A 10,374-nucleotide genomic window follows, 5' to 3' on the forward strand; every position below is an offset into this window, starting at 1 on the left:
TATAATAATGATAGTTTGGAACTGGAAAAAACAGATAGACTCAGGATGTGAGGAGGGAGGGAAATGCTTTAATGTCACTGTGACCTCCAGCTGAGGAAAACCCCTGTATTTACCCTGCTGTAGTAGAACCAGCAGCCTGGTGCTGATGGTGCATTAGTGAAGTGTCAGTAACTGAGGCCGAACCTCCACTCTGGTCATCTGCTCCATAACATCAAACATGGAGGCAGAACAGTCATCACCACTGTTAGAGCTCAACCTCTGCAATAATGACCATTTAAATCCATACATTTAACACTAATATAGATAGTTATAGGAATTATCCATCAGCATAACAATGTTATTGATTTGGGCCGAGAACAAACTGATATCAGGGTTACATCTGATGTGTATGATCGACTACAAACTGTGATTCACAAAGTCTCAACAGAGCCAACTTTATTCACTCGCTTTAAGATGTATGGGTCCATGTGAAGCTGTGTTACAGCGCCACCCTGTGGCCCAGAGACGATCCTACAGGTGGAGCTCCTTCCTGTTGTGACCACAGTCTCACAACATGAACAAATCTGGACTCTGCTGCTGTTTCCTACTGATTCTAAGTTTTTATTGGACAAAGTAGAAAATCCTCATTTAGACCATGAAGAATAAAACATCTCGTAGTTAAAGTCAGAAAACGACTTATTCTTTGTTCTTCAGCTGTTTCTGAAGAGAAAATCCACCAAAACAAACTTGAACTGTTTCATTGTAAAAACCAAATGAGAATCTGACACCGACTGTTTGTGACACAAACCTGAAACAACAACACATTTCTTTATTCATTCAAATGAAGTGTGTATTATCCAACACACTCAGACTGAGAACCTCCTCAGCTTCCTTCACCTGTTTTACTGTCTGGTCTTTTCTCTGAGAGGAAACACAGTTTACTGATGAACTGGCTGAGACCAGATCAGAGCAGCTCCAGGTCTGAAAACAGCTTCACATGGAACTGGGAGTTGGTCCGCTCCATTTTCTTCTGTCCTGTTCTTTCCTCACTGATGAACCAGTCTGTTGTTCAGCTTTCACTGATTGTTTTTAATCTGATGCAGAGACCAAAGTCCAGACACCATCACACCTGTTTCACCTTCACCGCGTGGAGCTCTGCACCAGGAATCACCATGGCAACGTGAGTAACACCAGGCAGCAACAACACACAGTGACTGAAAGTAACAGTGACACAACAAACTACTCAGGAAACTGAGGAGACTTCACATCAGGGACAGAACAAGGACAAGAACACCTGTCACCTTTGACCTGTCACCTTTTTTTCTGTGGTTTTAACATTATTCTACATTTCTCCACAGGATCAGTAACGTCTCTGAGAAATACAAGGACATCATCTCCAAGAGTACTTTGATCCATTCAGGATCTCCTGCTCTGTACCAGCTGAAACCAAATGAAGTGAAGATAGGAACTCTGACCAGGAAGACTGTTGGTAAGAAGAACCTGGACAAAGTGAACAAAACCATCTTATTGGTTGGTGAAACAGGAACAGGAAAATCTACTCTGATCAACGCTCTGGTCAACTACGCCATGGGAGTGAAGTTTGAAGACGACATCTGGTTTCAGATCGTAGAGGATGAGAAGAGAAGTCAGACTGAGAGTCAGACATCAGATGTGGTCGTGTACGAGATCTTTGGTTTTAAAGGTCAAACTCTGCCCTTCTCTCTGACCATCATTGATACTCCTGGATTTGGAGACACCACAGACATAGAGCGTGACCTCAATGTTAGTCACAGATTATTGGACTTGTTCAGCTCAGTAGAAGGAGTTGATGAACTCAGTGCAGTGGGTCTGGTGATGAAGGCGACAGTGAATCGACTGAGTGACCGACTGATGTACATCTTCAATTCTGTGACGTCTCTGTTTGGAAATGACATGGAGAAGAACATCGTCGCTCTCATCACACACTCAACTGGAAGGAAACCGAAAAATGTTCTAGAAGCTCTCGATGCTGCAAAGATTAAATGTGCCAGAGATGAGAAGAATCAACCTGTTTACTTCCTGTTTGATAACTGCCAACATGAAGACCGGACAGAGGAGAGAGAAGATCTGGAAGAAGCTGATAAAGTGTCAATGAGAGGAATTAGTCAGTTTAAAAACTTCCTGGAAAAAACTGCACCTCAAAAACTGGAGAAAACTAAGGATGTGTTGAATGAACACATCAGACTGAAAGCCTGTATCCAGAACCTGCAGGAGAGAGTTGAGTTCATTGAACAGAAACAGAGACAGGTCAGACAGATGAAAGAAGCTCTGAAGAAACATGAAGAGGAGATGGAGAGGAATGAGAAGTTCACTGTAGAAGTTGATGAGGCCTACAGAGCGAAAGAAAACATTGAAGGAGGGATGTGGGGGGCATTTTATAATGGAGCTATTACGTGTGAAAAGTGTAAAGAGAACTGTCACTACCCATGCACCTTAGCCTGGTATCCCAGTCACTGTGCGGTGATGAGAAGAGGACACTGCACTGTTTGTACCGACAAGTGTCCTGTATCAGATCATGTGAAAGAAGAAAAGATCTACGTCAACAAGATAAAAAAAGTTGAGAAGACCCTACAAGACATGAAAGACAAGTATGAACAGAACAAAACTGAAAGTGAGAAGAAGTCGAGTCTCCTGGAGAATCTAGAGAAGGAAATGAAAGAGCTGACGGTCAAAAAAGATCAGTGTCTTGAAGAGGTCTACAACCATCTGATCAGACTGGATCAGATCGCCCTGAATGTGGATTCAACGTCCACTCATGTCCACTTGGACTTCCTGATTGAGAAGATGAAGGAGAAAGGAGACACAGAGAAGATCCAGAAACTGGAGAAGATGAAACGTCGAGTGGATGAAAGAAGCCTCAGTGGGATAGAGTACGCTTATGATAAAGTCTGTAAAGCATTTAAAATAAAATAAAGGTGAGAAGAAGAACACTTGAGGTGTAAACTCCTTAGTCATCATGTTGGTAAAGGAGTAATCAATCAATCAATCAATCAATCAATGAAGTGCTCTAGTTTCTGAACATCAATTTTAATTTTAACTTTAACAGTCAAAATAACAAAAAAAAAACACTAAAAGTTGAAAAATTATGAAACAAATGATTTGTAATGTAAGACAAGTAATAATTATGTGTGATGAGATGTTCATTAACGGAACCATTGAATCTAATTTTTTCTGTTTAAACATGTAAAATACAGTTATTATATAAAACTACAGCTCATTAACGAAGCTCATTATAATCTGATGTTGTGAATGTGGTGGTGACGCCCCCTGGTGTTTGATGCTGAGTACAGCAGCCCCTCCCTCCCTGATGTTAGTCTGCTCTGTGGTTGTTGTTTTATTAATTGTTGGTTTATTGTGATGCTGCTCATGTTGACAGAGTCAGTGAAGTGGTGGTGGGACAGTAACATGTCACTGAGCTGATGGATGAAGATCATTAGAATCACCTTGACCAGAGGAGCTGACACACACTTTAGTGTTGGAGTGTATCAGTGAAGCAGCCATATTGGAGTGAAGTGACTCTGTTGTGTTACTGAACATGAAGTTGTGTCCTGATTGATGCAGTTTTCTGTGAATCCTGAATAAAAGCTGAGCTTGATGAAATGAGTTTGATCAGAGTCTTCACTGGATCATCAGCTGCTTCTTCACTCTGTTGAAGCTTCTGCTCAACTTTAGTCAATAAATGTCTGTTTGTCTTTGTTCCTCAAACACTTGGACTTTATTGTGACTGAGCAGAGAAACACACTCCACCATCAGAGCTCATGTTCAATCCCAGCTTCATCACCAACTCTCATCCAGTGTGTATCTGCTGGTTTGTGTAGTGAGCACTAGGTGGAGCCAACACTACAGGACTGAAAGGCTGATGCTGTGTGGACTGAGCTCACTCTACTGAACTCAGGTCAGCTTCACTTTGTTCAGGAAACAGCTCTGCTCACACTCGTCAACAATCGACTCTCAGCTGCTTCAACTACACACACAGTGGTTACACACAAACATTGAACTTAGTCTCTACATTTACAGTCAACTTTATATCAGGAGCAGATTAAAACAGCTGGAGCTCATCAAAGTGCTGTCTGTCAATCAAATTACACACAAGAAAAACACAAGGTATAGAAAATATATTGTGCACTGTATGTAGACACTAAGAAGATCAATATAAGGCAAATGTCAAATGTCAATTGAGCAAATAACTAATGATTATAACTTTTCATTATATAATTAGCATTGCAAACATCCCTGATACCTCTAACATTGTGACTAAAAGTGTTTTAAAAATCCATTTAGCTTTTAATAGATGAATGATGTTTTGATGTGTGTGGATATTTGATGAGTTTGATGAGGGACAGGGGACTATTGAAGCCCCGAAATGCGAAATTGTCCGCATTTCGGGGCTTCAATACAAGACGGACATTACATACGAGCAGCATGGAGGTATTTGGATGTTTTTTGGTGTGTCTTTTTGTTACGAAGACAGTTGGTATCCATTTGCAACCGTTATATGGACATGCACTGCTACGCCGAGACCCCCTGTAACTCAGAGAAGCCACGGAGGACTCTGAAACTTCTCCCAGCCCTTAGTCCACATGAGGGTGAGTAGATAATGAGTGAAATTTCAATATTGGGTGAAATATCCCTTTAACACACTTTTCTCACTCACTTTAATTGATTCCAGATCATGGGATCGATGCATGTGATCTCCTTCATCGCCAACGGCTTCTACATCTACTACCCGATGCTGATCGTCATCCTGTGCATCGCCACCTACTTCAGGTGAGACTCTCTCCTCCGTCACTGGAATATACAGGAGATAAACAAGAACGTGAACAGGATTCACCAGGAAGCTCTGAATTTTGCAGCTGGAATATTCTGCTTGACTTTATTCCCTTTACAGTTTTATTGCCATCGATACCCCCGTGATATTCCAGCTTTATCCTTGTGATATTACAGTATTATTACTATGCTCCTGTGATATTTCAACCTTACTCCCATAATACTCCAACTTTATGCTCATGTTATTTTGAACATATTCCCGTGATATTCCAACTTTATTCCCGTAATATTTCGACTTTATTCCTGTGATATTCTGACCATATTCCCCTAATATTCCAAATGTATTTCCATGACATTCCAACTTAATTTCTGTAATATTTCAACTTTACTTTGATGATACTCCAACTACATATATTCCCTCTTATTCTGAAACATATTACCATTATATTCTGGCCGTATTGCCATGATATTCTGCTTTATTCCCATAATATTCCTACCATATTACCATGATGTTTCGACTTTGCCGTGATATTCATACTGTTTTACCATGAAATTTCTACCTTACTCTCCCTGATATTCCAACCATATTCCCACAGTATTCCGACTTTAATCCCCTGATGTTCTGCCTTTATTCCTGTGATATTCCAACCATATTCCCCTGACCCTCCAAATGTATTTCCATGATATTCCCACCTCATTCCCATATTCCAACTTTATTCCCAAAATATCCGGACTATATTCCGACTTTATTTACACAACATTCTGACTTTATTGCAGTGATATTCTAACTTTATTCCGGGGATATTCCAACCACATTCTTGTGATATTCCGACTTTATTGCCGTGAAATTCAGACCGTTTTCCTGTGATATTTCTACCTTATTCTCGAGATGTTCTGACTTTATTTCCGTGATATTCCAACTCTATCCCCCTGATATTCCGACCATATTCTCGTGGTATTCCAACCTTATTCCCATGATTTTCTGATGATGGTGATACTCCAACTTCATTACTGTACATTCTGACCTTATTCCCGTGATATTCCAACTTCATCCCGTTGATATTCCAACTATATTCTCGTGGTATCTGACCTTCTTCCGACGATTTTCTGACTGAATTTCCACGATATTCCGGTTATTACAATCTGACTTAATTCCCATGCTGTTCCCATCGTACTCTTGTGTTATTCCCGCTTTATTTTATTATATAATATAATATATTACGACCATATTCCACTGTTATTCCGACTTTATTCCCAGGATATTCCGACCTCATTCCTGTGATATTCCTGTGCTTTCTCTTCAGTCTGGGCACTCGCTGCCTGAACCTTCTGGGCTTCCAGCAGTTCATGGGTGACAACGAGATGACGTCCGACCTGATCGACGAAGGGAAGGAGCTGATCCGACGAGGTGAGCGCTCGTTTTTACAGCGGGAGCAGGAACGTTGAAGCTGCCAATCACGATCAATAATCGTCAATCAATCAATCAATCAATCAATCAATCAATCAATCTGTGACTGTTTTTCCAGAGAAGAGGAAGAGGCAGAGGATCGAGGACGGAGAGAACAGACGTAGGGTGAGTTTCTCTCTTCTTCTTCCTCTTTGATGCCAAGTGTTAACCATGGAAACGTCATGGAAACCGCATGATGATGTCGTCCATGTCCTTACAGGAGTGGAAGGAGCGCTATGGAAACCAGAGGGAGGAGTTTTCCACCCGGAATCGCAGCAGCCACGAGATGAAGGAGACGAGTTACTCGGACACCGTGACCCCCAGCGGCGGCGGCGGCGGCGGCAGCAGACGTGAGTCCCGTTGACCTTTGACCTCTGACCTTTGACCTCTGACCGTTGTTCTGAGCGGCTGCGTCTGATCCACAGAGGCCAAATACTCTCGGACGGGCGGCCGAGCGGAGAGAGACTGCATCGAGCTGCTGCAGGACGCCGAGCCGCTGGACTTCAACGCCGACGCTCTGACGGACGACCCCGACCCCCCCGAGGCGCGGTGAGCGGTCCTTGAAGTTTTGAAGTTTTTTGACAAATTTATTTACCGCTTTCTTTTTTTTTGAGAAATTGTACCAGTTTCTTCTAGAAAATGTTTAACTCTTTTTTTCTTTTAGAAATTTGACCATTTTTTCTAGATTTTTTTTCGAGAAATTTGACCATTTTTTCTAGATTTTTTTTCCGAGAAATTTGACCACTTTTTTTCTAGAAAAGTTTTAAAAAAAAAATTCTTTTACACATTTTTACCACTTTTTCTTCTAGAATTTTTTTTTACGAGAAAATTGACCACTTTTTTCTAGAAAATTTGTAACTTTTTTTTCTTTTAGAAATTTTAGCACTTATTTTCTAGAATTTTTTTCTTTTGAGAAATTGTACCAGTTTCTTCTAGAAAATGTTTAACTCTTTTTTTCTTTTAGAAATTTGACCATTTTTTCTAGATTTTTTTTCAAGAAATTGGACCATTTTTTCTAGATTTTTTTTCGATAAATTTGACCCCTTTTTTTTCTAGAAAAGTTAAAAAAAAAAATTCTTTTAGACATTTTTACCACTTTTTCTTCTAGAATTTTTTTTTCCGAAAAAATTGACCACCTTTTTCTAGAACATTTGTAACTTTTTTTTCTTTTAGAAATTTTAGCACTTATTTTCTAGAATTATTTTCTTTTGAGAAATTGTACCAGTTTCTTCTAGAAAATGTTTAACTCCTTTTTATTTCTTTTAGAAATTTTACTACTTTTTCTAGATTTTTTTTTTGAGAAATTTGACCACTTTTTTCGAGAAAATGTTTAACTTTTTTTTTCTTTTAGATATTTGCACTTTTTCTTCTAGAATTTTTTTCGGAGAAATTTGACCACTATTTTCTAGAAAATGTGTAACTTTTTTTTCTTTTAGAAATGTTAGCACTTTTTTCTAGAAATATTTTTACGTTTTTTCTTTAAGAAATTTTACCACTTCTAGTTTTGTTTTTTTGTTTTTGAGAATTTATACCATTTTTTTCTACAAATGTTTAAATGTTTTTGGAGAAAGTTCTCTACAATATCTCTAAAAGTCTCATGCGAGAGTCAAGTTGGCGTGCTCAGTATGTTTACAGGTAGAATAAACAATAACCGGTTAAACGTCGTGGCTCTGAGTTGATATTCCTCTGTTGATAAAAGAAACAGGAGCTTCATTCTACCTGTAAACACACTGAGCCTCAACTTGACTCTTACGTGAGACTTTGTATTACAGCTCAGTTTACAAACATGTCGTCTTTCTTGAAGACAAAAAACCCCTCGGTGTATGTTTGAAGCCGCCTGACGTTGTCTGTGAAAAAAATAGCGGTTTTGTGGGATGTAAACAGCCTAAGATCGGTCCGCTCCCATTAGACACTGTCATTTCAACGCAAGGACAGACAGAACTACTGCAGAACAGGAGACATTAAAAAGAAAATCTGCAGATTCATTCTGTTACACCTAAAACATTGAATTTGACTGGAATTGTCCTTTAATCTCGCCCGTGTGTGTGTGTGTGTGTGTGTGTGTGTGTGTGTGTGTGTGTGTGTGTGTGTGTGTGTGTGTGTGTGTGTGTGTGTGTGTGTGTGTTGTCCTGCAGACACACAGGGGGACGGTATCTGTCCATGTCGTCGTCTCGCAGCAGGATATTCGACGACGTCTGACGAGGTGAAGAGACGAGAATTAGAAGAAGATGAAGATGAAGATCGGCGTCTCCTCCTCCACTTGCAGGGAGTGAAGCCCCGCCCCCCTTCCCCTTCAGCTCCCAGCATGCATTGCACCAACAGTCTCACCTGTCACCCGGAGCTCGACGCCTCATAAACACTGTTGCTCCTGATCGTCCTGCTGAACTTGAACCGAGCTGCACAGGAGGCCCCTCCCCCTCATGGAGACCATCTCCTCTATTTATGTTTCTATTGTTGTGGGTTTATTTAAGTCATGAGGATGAGGATGAGGATGATGATGATGATGATGAAGATGATGATGATGATGATGATGATGATGATGATTATGGTCTGTCACACCTGTGTGATGTCAGAGGGCCAGTGGACAAAAACACCTGGACTGAATGTTCATGAACAGTTCAGGCTGGGAATCCTCACATGACACCCTGAAGGCCGAGGTCATGTGATCAACAACCCGTCTAGATAACGACTTTTAAAAAATAACGAATGAAGAAACAGCAGCACATTTAAAGGGATAGTTCAACATTTAGTCAGATCCTCCTCTCACCATAATCCCTACAGTCATAGCAGTAGGTTCATCACCTTTAATGACCGGTGCATGTTGTTTTGAGATCGGCAGGGCAGAGACGTGAGCTGCTCAGTGAACGGTACAGGTCCCCTGTCTGTCCCTCATCAAACTCATCAAATACACAATCCAACACCTCCACAACGCTCTGGTGGACAAGTTGTGACTAGGGATGCACATGTTCAACTGTTTAACCGATAACAAGAACTTTGACCGATTAATACTATTGGTTATTTTTTTTAAATATTATTAGCTCCTTATGTCCTCAACTCATGGGGGCGTGTCGACACATGCTGACTTCCACGTGCCTTCAGTCATATTTCGCAGCAAAAAGTTACACAGGAGGACTGACAGTATGTGCAGCAGCCCCCGTGAAGGAAGGTCAGTCAATAAATGTAACAGTTCTGCATTGGACGATCTGAGCACCATCAGCTGAGACAGAGCACAGTGGATGTGACATGTGGCGCTGACCAGCCGTCGCAGCGCACGTGTGTATTTAACGAAAAAAAAAAAATCTCTTAATCTTATCGGTTAACGGTTAATGAGTGTCGGTTATCGGTCAGAATTTTTTTTCAAAATGTGCATCCCTAGTTGTGACTTGCACATTCACCACGCTATGAAATAATCATGTAACATTATGTAACATTATGACACATAAAGCGAATACTCTGTATTACTTTTGAAATCCCTCCACCCAGCAGCCGTGTGTGGAATGTAGTTCCGGCTGCATTTGCCTCTAAAACAACTCTGTCTTGTAACGTTACATGATTAAAACAACATGCACTGATAATCAAAGGTGATGAACCTACTGCTACAACTAGGGATTATGGTAGGATAATTTGACAAAATGTTGAACTATTCCTTTAATAACTGTAATTAGTGATAGTGATGTAACACATGATGATAATGATGATGATGATGATGATGATGATGATGATGCGAATAATGTCATGGACTCACCTGTGACTCTGGTTGATTTGAAGTTAATGAAACAGGAAGCAGCACAGGTGAGTTCCTGTAAACATGGTTAGCTGTTAACAGTTAGAATTAGCTGTTAGCATTAGCTGTTAGCAGTTAGCATTAGCTGTTAGCAGTTAGCATTAGCAGTTAGCGTTAGCTCCGGTGTAGATGAAGAGTTGCTGCTGGCAGGTTCAGCTGATCATCACTGACTGTCGACCTTCGTCCCTCTCACTCCTCTGTACATATGTATCATATCTCTTTTCTATTATATTAACGACCCCCCCCCCCCCTCCTGCTCTGATGATTGTACTGATGAAGTTTGTGATGTCATGTTAAGTATTTATTGTGGTTGTGATGTCACCACCAACTCTAGGCCCGTGATTGGCTGAAATGATCT

General features: G+C 40.6%; 2 protein-coding genes across 2 annotated transcripts; both read left to right on the forward strand.

The window, feature by feature from the left end:
- Window positions 1-921: 921 nt before the first annotated feature.
- Window positions 922-2,382, forward strand: LOC310994993 (uncharacterized protein; the record flags this gene model as incomplete). Its single annotated transcript, XM_083983923.1, has 2 exons — window positions 922-1,159; window positions 1,338-2,382. Coding segments are annotated over exons 1-2 (1,281 nt in total), but the record flags the coding sequence as incomplete, so codon positions are not given.
- A 2,310-nt stretch (window positions 2,383-4,692) lies between these two features.
- On the forward strand, window positions 4,693-9,031 carry LOC310994748 (G-protein coupled receptor-associated protein LMBRD2B-like). The gene is made up of 6 exons (XM_083983552.1): window positions 4,693-4,785; window positions 6,090-6,193; window positions 6,312-6,358; window positions 6,453-6,582; window positions 6,658-6,781; window positions 8,368-9,031. Exons 1-6 carry the CDS (start codon window positions 4,700-4,702, stop codon window positions 8,429-8,431), a joined length of 555 nt encoding a protein of 184 aa, XP_083839678.1. The 5' UTR covers window positions 4,693-4,699; the 3' UTR covers window positions 8,432-9,031.
- Window positions 9,032-10,374: the final 1,343 nt, after the last annotated feature.

Source organism: Trachurus trachurus (assembly GCF_905171665.1).
Source record: "Trachurus trachurus genome assembly, chromosome: 12".
In the NCBI taxonomy this organism is placed as follows: domain Eukaryota; kingdom Metazoa; phylum Chordata; class Actinopteri; order Carangiformes; family Carangidae; genus Trachurus; species Trachurus trachurus.

Bases quoted from the DNA above. Each gene is read 5' to 3' on its own strand.
- LOC310994748 (XM_083983552.1), top strand. From the start codon at position 4,700: ATGCATGTGATCTCCTTCATCGCCAACGGCTTCTACATCTACTACCCG. The intron at 6,194-6,311 runs GTGAGCGCTCGT...CTGTTTTTCCAG, and splicing joins GAAGGAGCTGATCCGACGAG to AGAAGAGGAAGAGGCAGAGG. The intron at 6,359-6,452 runs GTGAGTTTCTCT...ATGTCCTTACAG, and splicing joins ACGGAGAGAACAGACGTAGG to GAGTGGAAGGAGCGCTATGG.